The following is a 21,581-nucleotide window of genomic DNA, read 5'->3' as shown; positions in this document are numbered from 1 at the left end:
TCAGCTTTCCCCCTCCAAGGACTCATCTAACAAAGATGAGGTGCTATGAGTGAAGCAGGCCTTCCAGACCTTACTGCCTTTAGCCCCGCCCCTTGCTGAAGCAGCTCTGACTGAGTCATTGACCCGGCGGCGCTAGGACCTGCGCCTCGCTCCTGCTGGGCATGTCGGCGCTCCTCGTGCTCCAGTAGCGCACTACTCAAACACAGCCAGTCCCGTCTGCACACTGTCGCTCCGAGCAGCTGGACATGGCAGCGAACCGGGTCGGGAGACGGCATAACAGCAAAGTGCACTCACCTAACAGAGGTGCTGGCCGGGAGGCCGGTCTGAGCGTGCAGAAGAGACAAGCCAGAGTGACCGTGAAATACAACAGAAAGGAGCTGCAGAGGCGCCTGGATGTGGAGAAGTGGATAGACGCGGGTCTAGACGAGCTCTATGCGGGAAGGGTGAGTGATATACCGGAGCCAACGAGCACGATGCTGCTGAAATGTATCAGATCTGGGTTTAAATAACCATTTGGGTGGAGATGAATGTGTCAGGAAACATTTTGATGATTGATTATGACTGATGAGCTGGAGGTGATTGGATGAGCATCATTCATGACATGGGTTTTATTGAATGAGTGAATGAACAGTTCAGTTCAGTGTCGAACTGGAGCACACCGCAGTCTGTTCGTGTGTGTGTGTGTGTGTGTGTGTGTGATCCACGTGGAAATGTACATGCGTGTCTCCAGCGTTAAGCAGGTGTGTCTCCCAATGAGAAGCAGCTTATTGGAAAAGGAATCGTTTTTATTTTGCATGTTGCATAATTTTCGCATGGATTTCGTCATTGCCCAGACATGTTTTCTGAAGAAACTGAAGAAAAGAAATTGGCTGCATTATTCATCTAGCGTCTATATCTAACCACGTTTACCCAGGAAGGGCGTGAGTCCTCTCATCCCTGATACGGGCTAACTGGCTACTGTGTCCACACGAATAAAAGTGTCAGACCTGGAAAACTGCCTTTCCTTATTCTTGTCTTAATTAAAGGATGGATTCAGATATTTCGTGCTATCTGGTAACACTTTAAGACACGCTTGTTTATTCCAGTTTCAGCTGAAGCTGCTAATGCAGTCTTTCCAAATGTGCTCCAGGGAAATGCTGTTAGTAGGCCAACCCTATTGAATATCAGTAAACAGGCTGATCAATCTACTCAGTCATTTTAGTAGTACATTGTTTAAAGGTGTAGGCCTATCACATGTATGTCCCATATTATCCAGTGTCCCAAAATATCTGATCCACCCTACACTCCTAAAAATACAGGTGCCCACTAAGGTTCTTCAGAGAGGAACCTCTCAATAGTTTGCTTCTATATAGAACCTTTTTTATAAATGAGATGTGTGAGCGTGAAGAAATGTTTTAAAGGTTAAAGGACCTCCACATAGTGTAAAGGATCCCTAAGGTCCTCAAACTATACATCCAAGCTGAGAACCATTTAGGAACCCTCCTTTTTAGAGTGTACTCAAATGCCGCTTCATGCTGTCCCATCACATTTTTGATAAGCTGCTTTACAAATTTAGGCAAAAAGCAGAACATGCGGGACCTTAATCCACCCTTTATCATTTTGTTGTTTTATGATTTGAAGGCTTCCGTGCTCTTCGCTGAATGACTGCAGAGAGTCCACCTAGAAAATGTCATTAAAAATCATTACAGTGACTCGGTGTTAAAATGATGCAAATATAATATGACTTGCATACACATTGCATTTAAAAGTATAATCCAGTTCACCTGATATAGAGTACTTAATTAAAGTACTTACACCAAAGCGAACCTATTAGCTTTTGAGTTTAACATTGTGTTTGTAAATTCAGGGACTGATATTCTATTATTAGCACTCCAGCTGCTCATAATTATGGCTTTGGATCCATTAGAAAAGAATGTTTTGGGCAAAGGCTATCTGACATGAGTTAAACTGGAATGCAACTTTTTTTTTTTTTCTTTTCAGTTTACAGCTAGCGCTGGAGTACTTTGGGTGTTTTTCCAGAGAAAGTGTTCAGTCCCCAAGAAAAGTATGGGGGAAAACAAGTCAGATGTGAAGTGTTCTCAAACAGTTGTGGCTGTGACTAGAACACATTCTTCCTTACATGGACAGCAGCCTGAGCAATTCTGATGCCATCAGAGACCTAGTCAACAGTAAATATACTTTGCTTCCAATAAAGGAGGATGTGTGCGCATGTCTGGGTGGCCTAGGGATGCACTGATCCCAATTTTTCTCTCCAAAAATGATTACGATTCATAAAGTGGGCTGCTGTCAAGTACAAATCTGATGCCAGTGCTCTTCTTCAGTTTAAAATCTATAAACATCAGTGTGTGGAAATGCTTAGAATCATTCTTCAGAGTGTCAAGTAACATGATCATCACTTATTAACTCTATAACAGAAAAGGAGAATATATAAGAAATAAGTGTTTGACAAAGTCAAAAACTGGACAGTCCAAAAAAGCAAAAAGTCCTACATTTTCCTTGTATTTTAGTTTTTCTCCTGGAGGTCCACTTACAATGTTTGTGTGGTTTATGTACCAAAACAGTAGCAATTCATTTAACTTGACCTCTCCATATCTCTTAGAATTAAACAGGCTGTTTCTGTTACTGTGCTTTTATACACAGTTATATGTAAATGACCTCTGTTCGGACTGGTTGCTCTGTATTGTGCCTCATTCACAAAGCAGTCCAGGCTGAAACATTCTTTATAACATCAGTGCGAATGGGCAAAACTGGGGAAGGCTGAATAACTGCATTGGTTTTGTACCATTGCAAAAGCAACTTCGACTGACTTCTTAATGGGCTGTTTTCCATATATGGACTGTATGGACTGAAGAGTGAGTGGTATGTTTAGGAACTTTAACAAAAGTTTGATGACCACAAGTGATCCATGATTGAATGTGAATCAGTCATGTCTGGCTGTTAGATGATCCATTAAATAAGGTTAGTAGCAGTGCTGATACTGATCCTGTATATTGGATCACAAAACACATCCCTAAAGCTCTCTAGCTATGTAGCACTTTTTAGGACTTTTTGAAATTGCATAATGCAAGAAAGCAGCAGCAGAGTGCGTCTGTAGTCATTACTGGAAATGGTGCTACCCTCTTAAAACGGCCTCTAACTACACACATCAGTGTTCGGTTGGAGACGGTGCTTTTTGTGTTACTTTTAACACAAAATCTGTCGAAATATTCCTATACCCAGTTTTGGATAATGCATTATGAATTACTTTTAATATCTGTTAAATCAGACAACAGTATGTAATAAACATGTTACAATGAGTAACATAAGTTAGTGTGTTTCTATTCAACACGTCACTTTTTAGAGTGTTTAATTAACCAAATGGAAAGATGAGGCAAATGCTGTGGTGGCTGCTACCCTGCCACGTTGTCTGCTCACCCACTGAGCTGTACATCTGCCCACCAGCACTGCTTCATCATCCAGCCATGTGGATTGCAGGTAGCTGGACACTGCTGCAGCCAGGACACACCCCTTTAGCTTGCAGCATCCAAGGCTACATTCACACAGCAGGTAAAAGTGGCCCAAATCTGTTTTCTTTTCGTTAGGCTGTTTACAATGTCTTTTTAATGTGACCTATATCTGACATTAGTCTGGACAGATCATGCTCCTAAACTGACCCACCCCATGAATTCCAATCTGCCCGTTCAGACTGTTGCATTGCCATATATCGGATACGTATCAGATGTCCGTACCACATATGAAAATATCTCAAATTGGGACTGAAAATATGAGATTGTGTTTTTGCTGTTTACACTCACACTAATATCACATCTCACATGTCACAAATGAAGGAAGACATCAGATTTGGGCCACTTTTACCTGCTGCCTGAATATAGCTCAAATGAGTCATTTTGAATATTTTCAGCTTTCTAGGTTATTCTTTAGAGATGTCATTCCATCATGTGTCAGGTTTGAATGATATCAGTATTAGCCAAAGGCAATGCTTGTCCCATATGTTCTCATTCTATAGCATCTGCCCGTTACAGATCCAATAAAACCCAACAGCGCACATGTGTACTCCCTACAAGCAAAGCATTTATTGCAGTCTAATTAAAGCAAGCCCGTTGCCAAGACTGCTCACAACCTGGAAGATACAATCTAATCACTGGGTAAAATTAATGGCCATGGAGCCACACCTGCTCTAGAGACAAAACCTATGGATGTAGATGCACAATAAAAAAGATTGATGCACGTTTCGTTGTCTCTTGTATGGTACTGTGAAAACTATCAGATGATTTGCAGTGTGCTCAATTGCCATGTGCAGTAGACTGTAGAAGACAATAAACCCAGAAAAAGACTTACCAAGTCTTATCTACACTCTTCAAATGACGATTCATAAATGGTTCTTTACATGGATGTACAGTTCAAGGGTCCATATTTTTTTTCCCTGAGGTCCACCAATAACAGTGATAATTCATTTTACATGACCGTTTTTCAAGTTCTCTTCATTGCTTAGAAGTAATCGTGTGCCTTGTTCAGAAAGAAATCGTGGTTGAAACACTTCTTTATTGTGAATGGGTGTGGCTGATCTGCTGTAGGCTGTATAGGCATATAAATGTACAGTGGTGCTTTCCATGACTGCATAAAAACACTGAATTTGAAATGGTTTTTTTGGAGCTTATTTTTATGTATGGACTGTATGGACAGGGCAGTGAATTTTAATGCTTACATGCTACATTACAACGCAAAGTGGTTCTAGTGGGCCACAACCATTTTTGGCATCTTTATTGAGAGTAAACCACAATATATGTTGGTCTGTGATGCTAAAGAAAGAACGGACCCCAGCAAGTATGTAATCAGATCCCCTCCCTTCACATCCCCCTTCATTTCCTGGCAGAGCGAAAGGCCTGACCACAGTGAAGCTGGACGGCCAGGTCCCAATGCTAACGATCCTGGGATTGATTGATGCAATCTTCACCTCCTGGGGTGTTCTTCATGACTAAAGGCAATGGGGGCTGGGGATTTAAAGACCCCATATGTCAGTGGAGCACACAAAGAAAAGCCTGGCGCGTCAACACCCCCCCCCAGTCCTGCTACATCACTTCCCCTCAGCCTAAACAACCAGCATCACATGCCCCATTAAGCATACCCATTAGGTTTCTGCGGCTCTATCAGAGATTCATCAGAAGCCCAGATTAACAGCACCAATTGCTCTGATGCAGGTTTGTTTGCAGAGCAACACTGGGTTAACTTTAATCCAGCGTCTGCCACCAGGCACAGCACACTCAGCGTGATGAATCTGCTTTAAAGGCGTACTCCAGTGGTTTTCAGCCTTAACTCTCTGCCACATCTGTATCGCACAGTTGATTAATTTCCTAATTTCAATGCCTTTCCTTGTAGATAGAAGATTAACAGAAAAAAAAAATGTACTTGAAAACATTTCTAATTGAAGCCTTTTATTATAGGTGTCAGCAGTTTTTCAGTTCTCTTCTAATTACAAGCGATCGTCCATAGTAATCGACTGTGTGCTGCATAGATTAGGGTGCTGAAGTATTGCTGTAACTGTTTAATGTCATTAATATTATATATATTCATTATATAATCCTAATAAATTCGTGCTGTCTAAACCATGATGAGCATGAAAATCCAGTGGGCTTTTTAAAGCATCAATTAAATCTTCACAAATGAAGATTTTAACACAGACCATAATCTCTTGCCACAGATATAGCCGATTGAGGATTACTTTCACAGTTAAACCACAAATGCATTGGGCAGTGGGCTTCATTTGAAGCAATTCCTGTAGATTTCGAAGTGATGGACTGACCCAGTGGAAATGTTCTGTGATTTTGCCTTTTAACTAATTGACTAGTCAGTGAAGATGGTCAGCAGAGTATTGGATTATTTAAATTGTTGGTCTAGTTTTATATACCACGTTGGCATAAAGCATATGCATCTCTTGTCCTGATGAATAATGACATCTGTCTGTCTGGTCGTCTGACTGACCAAATGTCTGACTGCTTTTCCCCAGTCTCCTGGGAATTTGAAGTGAAAATGGCCGCTTAAAAGCACATTGCCCCTCCTGTAAAGCAACGCTAATACAATACTATGTATGCGCGGTCAGGACAAGAAAGAAAAGGCAAGCAAGCGGAAAGAGCAAGTGAGGTAGCAGTAAATGGACAGGGAGAGAGAGAATGTGTAATTCTGCTCAATGCTAAAATATTCACACATTGTGTTTCGGCACAAAGGCGGTCTGTAGTCTTACTTTGACAGCCAGGGTTGAGATGTAACAGAATACAAGTGTTGGGAATACATATTCAGAATAGAGAAATCAAGCATCTGTATTCAGTCCAAGTTTCATTTTGTAGAGGCAGTTTTGGGAAAACTGTTACTTTTTCATGCTGAGGTGAACACTTTTAGAATACTTACCCACATCATCAGTGCTTGTTTATTAATTAGTGCAATTAACAGCTTCTGTACAAGCTGAAGTTCCTACTAAATACTTGTCCAAGTATTTTGTCCATCCCTGCTGACAGCAATGTAAAATCTTGTGGGCATTTAGTAAACAGCACTAACTACTGTGTATGGATCATTCTATCAAATTGGTTCAAAATCAGAAATGAAAACAAAATTCAGACTTTGAACTGACTTTACACTAACATTCTTTTGCCTTGAATGACTCTACACCTTACTTTACCAAATGTTTCAGTAGTGGCAGTTTTATCTCATTTTGAGCATAACTCAAAAACACAGGCTAGTACATGACTAGGAAACATGGCTTTGAACAGGTACACACAAAATCACATTCAATATTTTTGTTAAAACACAATGATTTTATTATTTTATTATTAATTTCACGAGTGACAATTAGTGTTCTATACTTATTTTCAGGCTTTCAGACATTTACTTCAAAACAGTGGGATCTAATTGTTCACCACGTAGCCATGAGGGACAGGAGGCAGGGGTTTGCGCTGCCTGTAGACTAAAACTGTAAACTGACTAAATTGTAAAATTAAATCCAAATAAAAAAAATCTATAATCTTTCAACTTTACCTTAAAAGAAATAAAATGGTCTTTTTGTTTGTACACAGTAGGACCACAGTTCAAACTAATTTAGCAGAATGATGCATGTAAATCAGAGAATTCACATGGATATTATATATACCTCAGGGTGCCTCTTCCATAGCACAGTTTAATCTGAAGCATTTAATTCGGAATACCTTATTACCATTTTTACCCCCTAAATCTATCTGACATGCTCTCTTTTCACTAATCATGTTCATATTAGTGCATATTTTTGCATTTATGTTGGACAGCCCATTTAGAGCTCAAACAACATTATATTGAATTAATGGTGTTTATTTACTAGAATTTGTTGTTGAATGTAACCGTTTAAACCACTGATGGGGTAAGTTTTCCTTTTAATATGAAAGACTTAGTGTTGAGGCACAGTTCACAGACATCTGAGAACAGTTGACACTCAAAAGGACTTGACATTTCTCTCTGATTGGACGGAGTCTCTGTCTTTGAAGTGCTTAAGCATTTCTCCACCCCAGATTACTGACAGCGGACTACTGTACAGACATTATACATCACGGCATCTGGCATGAAGTCTGGACACTTTTACAATCGTTAAAATGACATTTATTTGCCTTTTCAGGGTCTGCGTATTTAATAAGCATCAAATATTGAATTGGTTAAAGCCCATGGACAGCTGTCCTGGTATTAGCATTATTCAGACTTCTAGAAATCCATTTAAATGTACAGATTTAAAGCAAGTGTTATTTGATAAGCGGAATATTCAGTGCAGGTATACAGCTGCTGTTAAATGAAAGAAGCAAGAAAAAAAAGTCAGAGCAAAGAAAAGAACCTGCATTAACCACAAGTCACTGGCCTGGAACTAATGAGGACTAAATCACAGCCCTGGAGGATCCCCTGATGCTAAACTGGATGGAGTGATTCACTCAACACTCATGGTTGCAAGACAAAATAAAAGAGAGAGAGAGAGAGAGAGAGAGAGAGAGAGAGAGAGAGAGAGAGAGAGAGAGAGCACACACTCTTCACTGGCAACAAGAGCAGCCAGGCATGCTGCATATTCTAAAATACTCATTCTGTGTGAAAAGGCCCTTTCACAACAGAATGTGTCCCAAACTCAAGCTACATGAAGCTTTGACAGGTCTGGGTTGAAATGAGTTTCAACTCATGTTATAACATGGGATTTGCCTTTTAATATGCTGTTGACTTCACAGTTGGCTATAACATGCTTGAAAGTTAAGCGCTTGAACTTTGGAATTTACATCACTAATGGCTTATTATTGATTTGTTTCATCAGAGTAACAATAAAAGGCCTCTGATGTGACGTATACAGTCGTGTGCAGAAGTTCAGCTGCTCCTGGTCAAATTACATGCTTTGTTGATTTTCTGAATGAAAATAAGTTAATAAAGAGAACACACTTCTGCACAAAAACTATATCTGGTCTGTGTAAAAACTGTGGAATTGTTCTGGAAAGTTTGCAGACAAAGCTGTATCTAAGTGTGCTCATCATAGATGTGTCACTTGTGTTTCACAGTAAACAAAACATGTCATTTTGCAGGGACTGTTTAAACCTTTGCATACAGCTCTTTTCCTATCCATGTGTTCTCTTGATCAAGATAGAAACATAGTTTGTGACATGAGTAAAATCGATGAACTTTTCAGCTTTGTAGATTCTGAAGATATGAAACAAATGTAACAACAGCACTGAGACTTTAACAGAGTAGATGGAGCAGATAGCAACAAAAATAGGGTTAATGGATTCTACATATTTTGTTGTAGCAAAACACATAAGCATACATGTACAGTAGTGGATAATGTACCATGATGATCATTCTTTTTATGACTAATTCTTTATATTGTTCTAAATGTTACACATTTGTAATACTAATACTGCTATAACACACATTTATAACACAAATACTAATAAAATACTACAAATAATTTACACCACAAATTACAGCACAGCTCCAGCAGCTGTCAGACCAGACATTTCAGCTGTGTACAAAACTGCATACTACCATAATAGCAGTACTATCGTGGAAATCTAATGGTGGTGTATTATTTTTGAAAATAAAGTGGTCAGCACAGCCAAAGCAGTAGTGTGATGGGCTGAGGATGTGAGGTTGTGTGTCACACTAGTCATTTAGGTTGCGTCGTTCTCCTCTCCTCCATGTCCCATAAAACCGATTTCCTTGATACCATCTTACTGGTTGTCTGAATACCGCAAGAGACGAGAGAAGCTGCTTGAAGCACTCGCTGAAGTGGCTTCCAGCGGAGAATACAGGAGTAGGATATAAAGTGCACTCTTAAAAGAAGAATTTGATATTAAAGGGAATGGTTCTATTTAGAACTATGAGTTATATAGAGAGCCATATATATCACCATTTCATGCTTAAATGGTTCTTTAGATTTGATTTGTATGCATTTTGAAAATCGTTCTATATAACACCAATAAAGCTTCTTGTGTTGTTTCAAGCTTGATATCATAGCAATAGCAGAACCCTTTTTGGTGCTATAATGAACCATTTTCAAAAGGGGTCTGTATAGAACCATATACAACACATTTGTCATCAGTCTGAAGAGCAATGTCACCATGCAAAGAACCATTTAAGCATGAAATGGTTCTATATAGAAGTCATGGTTCTAAACAGAACCATCTTTTTTAAGAGCGTGATGTCACTGCACACACACCCAAAGAAGCTATACTTCTGTATTTTATCTGTGTTAACATATTCTCTGTGTTGTATACTTCATTCCTGGTGTAAAATAAAATGAAAAGTCATAGAAATGTAAATCAGCTGGCTCTGTGAAGCAGCTGTGATTGGCTACAGGAGCATAAGGGGCGTGCTTTGAAGCAAACGTTGTTTTAGGCTTAGGTCATCAATGGTCAGCATCAGATTGAATCATGCTGAAAGGAATAAAATGCCGCATTTCTCCCCATTCCTGGTCGTTCTCTCCATTCCTCCTACTGTAGCAGGAGGGGAGGGGGAGGACAGAAGAAGAAGCAGAAGTTTCCAGAAATTTCATCATCAGTCCGAATTAAAGTGAAATTAATATCAATTCACAACATTTCACTTGCAAGCACTCCTGTGAGTCCTTTGTTTGAGGATTCCTTATTAGATGATCAGTCTTTTTCAGCTGTTATGTTGAAACCTAGTTGTGTCTTAAGTGAATAAAATGACTTGTTCATTTGTGAGTGTCCTGTAAAGAGCATGTACGTTATGTGCCGTTCACATGCAGACACATATTCACTAGAGAGCATTTCAGCAGCATTTGAGTTGAAAGAAAGGTCACAGGCACCCCAGTAGGGGATACTGCTTGGATCTTGCTCCAACTGACCTTTCGGTGGTGACATTAGTTTCAGAATTTTTAAAGTACTCCCTCTGCACCCAGTTCCTCCCGGCTCTCAGTAACCTTATCATACAGCCTGAGAGGCAGCCTACCACCAACCACTTCTCCATGATAGCTTCTTTGTTGCAGTTGTACTCTTGATAAGAGCTTATTTAAATAGTCCTCACCTGATAACAGAGCGGGGAGCAGCAGTGAAATTAAAACTGCACAGCAAAAAAAAAAAAAAAACTCACCATCTTAATATTTTCTAGTGACCAGCTGCACTTAAATTATTTTGCTGACCTGATAAAAGTTATGCAAATGCTTATTTATGATGACAGTGTTATAATGTATCAAATAGAAATATTAAGTTATATTAAAAACCCTGTATCCTGCATTTTTCCTATATTTTATTTTTCCTTAAGTGCTACTTATAACATTTAGGTTTTTATGTATCACAGTCATAATTATTTTTTTTAAACACTGAGCATTTGCCAACTTTATCCCTTACAATTAAACAGGCTGTTTAAGAGCTAAAGCACTCCTTAGAACTTCAGTAAGAATGGGCAGTGCTAAACTGCTGTAAACTGAATAGGTGGATGTATGATACATGTGTTTGAATTGGTATAATATTGCAGTGACATCACAGAAACACACACACATCCTTAAAGTCACTTATCCTTCTGGGTTGTCGGGTGTGCTGGAGCTTATCCCAGCAGTCATTCGACAGAAGGTAGGAAACACCCTGAACAGGGTGCCAGTCCATCACAGGACAGACAGACTTATATACACTCACGCACACGCTCACACCCAGGGGCAACTTACCATGTCCAGTCAGCCTGACTGCATGTCTTTGGACTGTGGGAGGAAACCGGAGCACCCGGAGGAAACCCACGCAGACACAGGGAGAACATGCAAACTCCACACAAAAAGGACACTGGTCACCGTCTGGGAATCAAACCCAGACCCTTCTTGCTGTGAGCACCGCGCCGCCCGTCACTGAAACTGATTTCAAAACACATGGACTGAGTAGTGAATGTTTATGTTTTGAAACTCAGGAAATGGGCACTTTAAATGTTTTCTACTGACCAAATACATCTGGTTGGTCCAATAACATATTTAGTTGCTAGTTACTTTTGCTTAATTGATGTAACTATTAAAGACGTTTTAGAGAGTTGACTGAAATAGGAATTTAGCACTGCAATGTAAGTGCAAAAATATGGCATGAGCTTACCTTAATATTTCTTACAATACCGTTTAAACTGGCTCACTGAAATGTAAAACACCAGCATAGTTTGAATGTCAAAACGCTGACGTTGTAGAGTGAAGATGACATGGTGGCAAAGAAAAATAAAAGGTAATTAACAGAAACCAGCAAGAGCTTAATTCTTCCTTTATTTGCACAAGCTCTGTAGTTTCAACATGACCACTGTTTAGTTTAACAAGTATATATTTTTAACAAATGCCAACTGCGGTTATACTCATTCACATAAAGTGTAACATTTTAAGTTGGATGGGAAAAATACATAATCAATGATACAATATACGTTTTTTGGTCTTTCATTTGCAAAATATTTCTGAATATTGATTTTTGTGCCATTGCACAAAAAGGATAGTTATGCATTTTTCTTTGAATACAATATCAGCAACCAAAGAATGGACTGATTTAATAATAAAACACTTTTGGTCACAATTAAGAGAAACACCACATCATTTCCTCAAAGGGGGAATTCTGCTGATATTTCAAAATCTCTGCATATTTAAATAGTTAAGACACATACAAAATCATTGAGCGGTTTGAAGTGAACTGCTCCTTGTAGAGAAACGTATTCACCAATTTTCTTTAAAATGGTGGTGATAGGAAACAGGGGTCACAGTGTCTGCAATGAAAATAAAGCTTAATTAATGTAATGTTGATACTGGAAATCTAAAAAAAAAATTTTTGGGTGCTACGTGCTTTTACCATGCTCTGCATGTACCACCCTGCCATGAATAGCTTAAAAAATATTCTAAAGCTTATCACAGGATGATCATAAAACAATGTCTCAGGCTTTAGGCAGTGTAAATTGTAATCATTTCATCTAAAACCTTTCTGTAATGTAGCTTTTGGAGGCGTTAAACTCTTCAGACGTTGGTTCCCATCACCACCACTGTGAACAATTCTGACTCAGTAGTTTTCTCCAGAATATTTCACATGTATCCACTCTGAATGCATTTGTTTACTTCTTAACCAGTGAAATATACAGAACCTCGACTTTAACTGTGATGGTCATGCGAGACTGAGATTCTGACATGAGCCGCACAACACTGAGCATCTTCATGATTTCCTATTAGATGCCAATCTTCCAGAAGTGCAGATGTGAATGTTTATTTTCATAAACTGACGACTGCTGTTTTCATGCAGCTCCATTGTTTCCCACACACCATAACATCTTTGTTTTGTCATCAAATAGTGCATCTGGATGTGAGCCATGCTATTCCTCTCAATACCGAGTAATTCTGTGTGGAAATGTGCTGAATCTTGTTATGTAAATAGTATGGCACCGTTGGTTTTGTTAGACTGTAGGCCAGTTCGTCTTGTTGTAGTGCTGCAAGAGAGAGAGAGTGGAGAGATGCAGGTTTTCCCTTCCATAAATGATTTGCTAAAAGGCTCCCAACAGAAATCGCACTTGGCCTACTTTCAGACTGAGTAGTCCTGGGGCAGTAAGCCACTACAGGAGTGAGGCAGCAGTGGAAAACCAAACAGAGGTGTACACACAGTCATTTCTGTATATTCGTAGAACTACAGGCCCACATAGGGATCCTTAGGGGTAAAAAGACTGTTGATGTTTTACATTTATATAAGCCTGTGAGGGGGCCCAAACGGTGGAGCCAGTTCATGCTTATTAACACTACAATAGATTAGAGAGAGCTGTGGTGAATGAAAGCTGTCAGGGCAGAATAGACAGCTGTGGAGTTGAACAAGAGGACAGTGGCACAGACTCTTTAAGGCTCAGTCACTCTGTGTGTAGAGGAACATCCTGCTTATGTAACACTGCTCATGTAGTATGACTGCTAACCTTTACAGACAGCTTAGGAAGGCATACACAGCTATACTGTGATGAGCAGTGAAGTGAGGATATTATGCATGTTTTCACTGCAAGTGACCCATGAATTAGTGGTCACAGTCAAGTCAGAGTCTCAAATGTATAAATAGCTGCTGGATATAAGAAGTACCACTGTGGTTTTAAAACCACTTTGTTTAATTTGTGGTATACATTAATGATCCGAACATTTATTAGTCATGCTTCATAGACTCGACGTTTAACTACACTGCATGTCCAAAAGTTTGCACATCTAAAGTTTCTTCTGAAATCAGATTTGTCCTCTCTTTTGCTGCGATAATAGCCTCTACTGCTCTAGGAGAACTTTACACTAGATTATTGGAACTTTGCGTGAGGACTTGATTGAACTCTGCCACAGTCATTAGTCAGGTCAGGCACTAATGTTCGATACTAGCTCTGGATCACAAACACCACTCCAGCTAACCCCAAAGGAATTGGATGGTGCTTCTCCAAAGCCCAATGCCATAGGGCTTTATACCACTCTAGCTGACACTTGGCATTTGTCATGATGACCTCATTCTATTGGCAGTGCCTTTCGATGGAAATATTTCTATGTGAGCACCTTGAAGTATCTGAATACACTAATTTATATAGGGTGTCTGGATACCTTTGGACATTCATTGTATAATCAACCTATGCACTATTCATTTATTAGAGACATCCAACTTGTACTGTCATATACATTCAATACATGAAGTCCAATTATCTTAGCTTCACTATATAGAGTAGGTGTACAATTACAGATGCTAGCCTGTCTGTTTTCATTTCCAGTTTATTAACCACCCTCTACCCTGTTCATCATCATTTAGTTGCTGACCACAGGACTGCTGTTGACCACATATTATTTGGATGGTGGACCATTATGAACACAGCAGACATAATAGTGGCATGACGGTGTGTGTGGTGCTGGAACAAGTGTATCAGACGTTGCAGCAGTGCAAGGACTGTCTGCCCAAGAGCAACTATAAGGTCTGAAAATGACCACTCATGTAGTGCTAGAGAATGGCTAACGCAAACTGCATGACAACAGCAGTCTCAAACTGCACATTAGCAAGGTGGAGCTTCAAGGTAGGTGTTTGTAATGAAGTGGCCAGTGAGTTTATACTGTAAGAGCAGTTTTTAATCTGTCGGTTACAAAAGGCCTAATCTAACAAACCTGATCCACCATCAGTGATGCCAGGAACTAGACCTGTCTCTGTTGATGATTTTGATCATTAATTGAGTAATCATATACAGTTTATCATTTTACTTCATATGCATGCAATTTGAAACTACAGTCACACATGCATTCCTGCTGGTGTAGATTCTCTCTCTCAGTGGTGCCCACAAAAGCTACTTGAGCGCCAATTGCTTCTCCTTGTGGAGAATCTTCAGACTGCTGAGTGTACTATTTGGGTGGTGGATCATTCTCAGCACTGCAGTAACACTGACGTGGTGGTGGTGTGTTAGTGTGTGTTGTGCTGGTCTGAGTGGATCACACACAGCAGTGCTGCTGGAGCTTTTAAACACTGTGTCCACTCACTGTCCACTCTATTAGACACTCCTACCTTGTCAATCCACCTTGTAGATGTAAAATCAGAGACTAATCAGAGAATAGCTCATCTGCTGCTGCAGTGTTTGTGTTGATCATCCTCTAGTCCTTCAGCGGTGGTCACAGGATGCTGCCCACAAGACGCTGTTGGCTGGATATTTTTGGTTGTTGGACTATTCTTAGTCCAGAAGTGACACTGAGGTGTTTAAAAACTCTAGCAGCACTGCTCTGTCTGAGCCACTCGTGTCAGTGCAACTCACACTAACACACCACCACCACATCAGTGTTACTGCAGTGCTGAGAATGATCCACCACCCAAACAGTACCTGCTCTGTGAGAGTCCATGGGGGTCCTGACCACTGAAGAACAGGGTAAAAGAGGCTAACAAAGTATCAGAGAAACAGACGGACTACAGTCTGTAACTGTAGAACTACAAAGTGTATCTATGTAGTAAGTGGAGCTGATAAAATGGTCATAATGTTATGCCTGATCAGTGTATAATGCATACATATCTAAATCATATTACATTAATACAAATTAGTTTTTACTGACCTTTGGCAATGTAATATATTTTATTCTTATGGAAATAATGTCCGCCTTTAAATCAAGTCAATTCAGTGCATTACTTTTGTCAGTGTAAAGAAACGCAGGGGACAGAATGAAGACGGGTGACGCTCACTCACTCACCACAGGGACTGCGGAGAGGACTACTGGGCAATGTTAGATTGTCACTGTGAATCTGTGTCTCTCTCTCTGCAGGAAGAGCACATGCCGGAGGAGGTGAATATTGATGAGCTTCTGGACCTGCAGAGTGATGAGGAGAGGACGAAAAGGCTTCAGGTGCAGTCCTGTTCCCTCCACACTCTGCCAACCACAAGAAAAAGACAGTTTTACATTATCATACCTTTCTTTTTTAATAATTTGACCTTTTTATTCTTACAGGACATCCTCCAAACCTGTAATAACAACACAGAAGTAAGTATCTGCTGTCGTGGCAGATTGTTTTTTTTTTTTCTCCAGTTTGGTACAATGGCCTATCATGGATAACAAAGCTGGTCTGTCCTTCACTGCACAAAGCCTCTTTAACACAACATCCCATACTGTACTTCACAGCACAGAGAGTGATTCAAAGCTCAGCAGTGGAGATATCAGCAGTGCTGGGTGCTCAGCATGTTGAAATGATTAGATCACACATTAGCATACTGTATTGCAAAAAGGTATCATTTTGGCATTGAAAGTGAAGGGGGCAGGATAATTCTTTAAGAGGTCACAACATATTACAGTCAGGTCTATAAATATTTGCATGTCAACAAAGTTACTGTTATTTTAGCTGTCTACTAGAGTTGAAAGAAGGAATATGGACTCAAATTGCAGACTTTGCATTCAGTTCAGGTGAACAGTGTAGGAATTACTACCTTTTTCATGCATAACTATCCCTACCCCCCATTTTTAGGGGCTCAAATTTAGTTGGCCAAGTGAACATAATCATAAATTAAATTGTCATTTTTAATACATCATTGTGCAGATTCTTTTTAGTCAATGGCTGAATGAGGTCTGGAAACCACAGATATCACAAGACGCTGGGTTTCTTCCCTAGTCATGCTCTTCTAGGACTTTACTGCAGCTGACTTGGGCAGATTCACCTGTAGTTTTGCCTTCAGTAAGTGAAATACATGCTCGATTAGACTAAGGTCAGGTGATTGATTTGACCTTGTTGCAAAACATTCCACTTCTTTGCCTTAAAGAAAATCTTGGCTTGCTTTCACATTATGCTTCAGGTCGTTGTCCATCTGCATTGTGAAGCACCATCCAATGAGTTTACACTTCACAATTCATCCTGCTGCTTCTGTCTGCGGTCACATCATCAATAAATACAAGGGAACCAGTTTCACTGGCAGTCATACATGGTGTCCTTGATTTGGCCAAGGGTTGTTCCTTTGGGGTTTTCTTCACCCGGGAAAGAATTCTTCTGTCGTCCACCACAGTTTTTTCTTATGTCTTCCAGGCCTTTTAGTGTTTCTGATCTCACAAGTGCATACTTTCTTTTTAAGTGTTCCAAATAGTTGATTTGGCCACAACTAATGCTTTTAGAGATCTCTGGCGGGGTTGATTTAAGCCTAATAAAGGCTTGCTTTATAGCTAAAATAATAACTTTTTCAACGTCCAAATATTTATGGACCGGGCTGTTATATGAGAACCACAAAAAAAAATATTATCATTTGTGAGTCATTTCTGCAGTAGCTTTTCTAAAGTCCTTTTGCAATGGTGAATTCAATAAAATGGCATATAATATTGTATTTGTGGAGCTTGCACAATAGCCTGTCTGAACTCATGAATGCAGTTAGCTCAAACATATAAAAGTTTGCTTTTTTAATAGCTGTTTTCTGCTATTGTCAGCCAAGTTTGCTGTTTCTTTAGTTTTGCACCAGAGCTGCAAGGATAATGTTGCTAAAAAGGAATGGAAGCATATGTCCACCAGATGAGCCATGTTATATTGTCTCTAGTGCTTTAAGGAGCTTGAAAAGTAGCTTCTTGAATGCAGTTAACCCAGTTAGCTCAGTTTTTGAGCTACATTCAGGCACTAGTAGCAGCACCACTGTAGTGGCTCTTGAGCAGAGTAGGCCTTCACCAAGAGTCACTTGAGTGGGTAAAAAGTTGTAGTAACTGTCTACATATTGGGTGCTGGGCTGATTCGTCCAGTGGGTTCTGTTAATGTGGCTAGCGCCATCTATTAAAGAGATGGTTCAGCCAACAATCAAATTTAGAGCTTTTTCTCATAGCCTTGGGCCAACTTAAAAAATGTTAAATAAATAAAAGAAAATACATGAACATCTAGCGTTCTAAATGTCATTTTTAATCGCACTAATGTGCTGGTGGCTATACATTTAGGGTTTTTCTGTCTTTAACGATATTTTCTTGATGACACTGTGTATAACAGCACATCAGTCTTTATTATTTGGGTTACTCTACATTTAACAAAGGAAATAAAGTCCAGGCCAAGAGGTAGATTCTCTGTGTTCTACCTCACACATTAAGTATTAAACCAGGGGTGTCCAATCTTATCCGCAGAGGGCCGATGTGGCTGCAGGTTTTCACTCCAACAAAGCCGGGGATCACTTGATGAAACGTTTGAAGACTAAGACCAACTAATTAAATAAGGGGAATCAGGTGTATTTCAGCTCATTTGGAGTGAAACCCTGCAGCCACGCCAGCCCTTTGTGGATAAGATTGGACACCCCTGTATTAAACCATGAGCTGTGAGAATGCTTAGGCCAATTATAAAACACCTGTACAAACGTCAAATAAAGTATGGGCTCACAATGGGATAGCATTGTGGAACCATTCAACACCAGAGCTGCAGCTTGTTAGACTAAAACTCAGTGGCATGTGGTATCCACATAACATATATAGCTCACTGAATATTGGCACATGTCTACTGGTATCTACTGGTATGTGTCTGGTATAAAATGGACAAAAGCACATCACATGACTGAAAACAGTAATAGGAGCCATCTTGAAGCCCAAATTTTGTCTGCTTCTAAAACAAATACTTTTAGTTTTCCTTTGCTGCCCTCTGCTGACAAGCATTGCTAGAACAGTGAACCACTGATCCTTCGTTTCGTTCTGCAAAACATTTTTCTTTCAAGCACTCCCTCCAACCCAAGCCCCAATTTTCTGAGCAGTTTTACCAAATTAACCCAAATATGTCATTGAAAATCTGCCTTTACATTGTGTGAAAATGTCATGTCATGACAAATGGAAGTATGGAAATGCTACAACACTAGTAGAAGTAAAATCTAGAATTTTTTTTTTTTCTCTTCTTAAAAATGTACCATTGTAGAGTTACAAGGTTTTGTTCTAACAGGGACGATGTGTATTCCCTACCTACTATTAGCCTCCAAGAATAGTTTTTTCAGTGTCCTGATCTTCTCTATGATCTGTCCAGGTGTTTATAAAGGAACTGGTCCTGAAGCTTCATGGGCTGCAGAAACAGGAGGACCTCCACAATGACGGCATTGAGCACGCTCAGCTCCACATCTTCCCCAACCGCCAGAGCTCCCCCGACACTGAGTTACACTGAGTGTGCCCCATGCTTTGATGGACCACAAGGTCCCTGCTTACCCACCACTGCCCGTCTTCAGTATTTTAACACAGACTTTAACTGAAATGCATGAAAAGCATCCAGAGGGAACTATTCCAGCACACAGCTTGTACACAGCCACTTATCTGTACACCTTTACTGACTCTCAGTATGGCACTCAATACCTAGTTGTAAATATCAGGCCAGTTAGGGTCCCTGAAAGTACGTGATCATCAGTAATCACAGTTTTGTGTTTTCTTTTTAGTATTTTTGAGCTTTTATTTGTGAAGTATCAAAGGCTTACGTTGCTTCCACACACTTCCTGCGTATGGTCCCTGTATGAGCCGCCACCCTCGTTGTACTGATCCCCTGTAGTGTATAAGCCATGAGGAACCATCGGCCACTGTGTTTCATTACTGATTGAAACTTTATAACTCAAACACCGCACTCAAATGGTGGTCATTTTACTGTGCGGGACCAAAGATTATTTATACATTTAGTGATATAGACTGCTTTATTTAATATATATGTATATATGTATGTCTTAATTACTTTTCTGTTTGCCCTGATAGTTGTTCTGTATTATTTTGTCTGGTGCAAAGTGAAATTTTTACCTGGCTCAATATTGTCATTTAGCAGACAACTTTTTTTCCATGTCAGACGAGAGTGCTTTGCTTGAAATGAAGAAAAGCTGTTATGTGTTTAAATGTGATTGTGAGTGATGTCTGCAGCCCTGCGTCAATGTTAAAATGTCCATCTAAACAGCTGTACAGTATATATCCTGTTTATTTTTTTGCCTTGGGCTATTGATTCATTGGCTGCTACTGTTGCTACCTTGCTGCTTGGGATCACGCTCAAAACGTCATGTATTTCAAACTCTGCAAGACATTCAGTAGCCAAAGGGGCTGAAATGCAGGGTAATTGATGTGACTAATAGATTAGACCAGGTCTTTTTCTTTCCAAAACCAAAACATCTACAAAAATTCAATGATTGAAAACAACTTTGATTATACCACATTCAATTTTAGGTATCACGCATAAGCGGCCTATAAAACTCTAACAAGCCCATCGTTCCAGTGTTTGATGTAACATCCTCAGGGTTTTTTCTACCCACTTTATCAAAAAGCCTTTTTGAAATGGGTTTTTTAAAAGATGTAAATTTGGCAGGAATCGGTTTGTTTGTCGAAATAGCTGGATGTTCCTGTTTCAAATAAAGAGATTGGATTTCAGTTTATGGTTTGCTGATCGTCTATGACATATGAAAAATGCACAATGGACACAAAAGCAAATCTCAAAAAGAGCTTGTTTTGATGACACTATAGCCAGTAGAGCACTTTTGAGATGAATTATGACATCTGCTATTGACGTCAAGGAATGGTTCACTGTAAAATGAACCCAATTTGTACCAAATTTCCCCATTCCCAAAGAACAATAATCTCTAAGACATGCTTGGTGCCCAAAGTTGGCTTTACTGCTTTATACTAGAGCTATATATTTGAGTTTTGGTTACACTCTTAAAAAAGAGGGGTCGTTACTAAAGGAAATGGTTCGACTTGGAACCATAATTCTGTATATAAAACCTCTGCATGGTGAAATGGTTCTTCAGATTGATGGAGAATGTGTTGTACAGTTCTATACATAACCTTTTTGAACATGGCTCTACATAACACGCAAAAGAGTTCTTTTATTGTTCCAAGCCTGACATCGTAACAATAGCAGAACGTTCTTTGGTTCGTCTGACCAGGTCTGTCGTATGGAGAATTGGATAAGCTTGTATTTTAATGAATCATTTCACTTAAGACTTAGGGCCCTTATTTTGTTCAAGCATATATTCATTAGAGGATCAGCAGAGGGCACCAAAGACATGAATTGCTTAAGCTGCTGGTTAAGAATAGAGATGTACTCACTGCTTTTAGCGGGTGTGGTCTGCAGCATTGTTGTTCAAAAGCTTTTGTTGACCAGCCAAATATTTCTCCACTAGTTGTCTAGTGTCTAGCACAGCCGATGGTTTTTAGGTCTTTTAAGTCATTGTGAGTTGCTTCTCAGGTCTAGTACAGTACCTGCATTTCAGCACATCAGCACAATGTAGACAGTGTTTCAGCTGAATTCCCAGACTGAGTAGTTTTTATTTTATAAAAGTAGTGCTGAATGATATATTGGCAATACTGGTACTGGTGTTGTACAACAGTGTTTATTATTTATTATTAGTAGTAGTATTATTAGTATTATTATTTTGAATATCTGAACTTAAAAAACTAAATTTCTTTCTGGAAATGAGGTTTCTGTTCAGTTAATGTTAACAATTCTGTGTAAGATTCCTTTTGGTGTAGTATTAAGAGAACAAAAAACAGGTTTAAAAAAAGTTCATCTCAGCTTTGTAAAACATACCTTTAGCATAGAGTATTAGCGCTTAAGAAGGCTGGCTTCACTTTCTTAACTTAAATATCATCTGAAACTGTGACAGATTTCAGTGCTATTAGAATTTTTATGAATCCTGCCCAGCACTACTTTGAAGAGTTTAGAATT

General features: G+C 39.5%; 1 protein-coding gene across 1 annotated transcript; it reads left to right on the top strand.

Moving 5' to 3' along the window:
* Nucleotides 1-132: 132 nt before the first annotated feature.
* ppp1r14ab (protein phosphatase 1, regulatory (inhibitor) subunit 14Ab) lies at nucleotides 133-20,284 on the top strand. Its single transcript, XM_017694808.2, has 4 exons — nucleotides 133-443; nucleotides 15,734-15,814; nucleotides 15,917-15,949; nucleotides 18,921-20,284. Exons 1-4 carry the CDS (start codon nucleotides 246-248, stop codon nucleotides 19,053-19,055), a joined length of 447 nt encoding a protein of 148 aa, XP_017550297.1. The 5' UTR covers nucleotides 133-245; the 3' UTR covers nucleotides 19,056-20,284.
* Nucleotides 20,285-21,581: the final 1,297 nt, after the last annotated feature.

The sequence above is a fragment of the Pygocentrus nattereri genome, chromosome 17 (assembly GCF_015220715.1).
Source record: "Pygocentrus nattereri isolate fPygNat1 chromosome 17, fPygNat1.pri, whole genome shotgun sequence".
NCBI lineage: Eukaryota > Metazoa > Chordata > Actinopteri > Characiformes > Serrasalmidae > Pygocentrus > Pygocentrus nattereri.
This window is presented reverse-complemented; position numbering and strand designations above follow the sequence as displayed.

Excerpts from the sequence above, each read along its gene's own strand:
- ppp1r14ab (XM_017694808.2), top strand. The coding sequence starts at position 246 with ATGGCAGCGAACCGGGTCGGGAGACGGCATAACAGCAAAGTGCACTCA. Across the intron at positions 15,815-15,916 it reads AGAGGACGAAAAGGCTTCAG|GACATCCTCCAAACCTGTAA; the intron begins GTGCAGTCCTGT and ends TTATTCTTACAG. Across the intron at positions 15,950-18,920 it reads CCTGTAATAACAACACAGAA|GTGTTTATAAAGGAACTGGT; the intron begins GTAAGTATCTGC and ends TGATCTGTCCAG.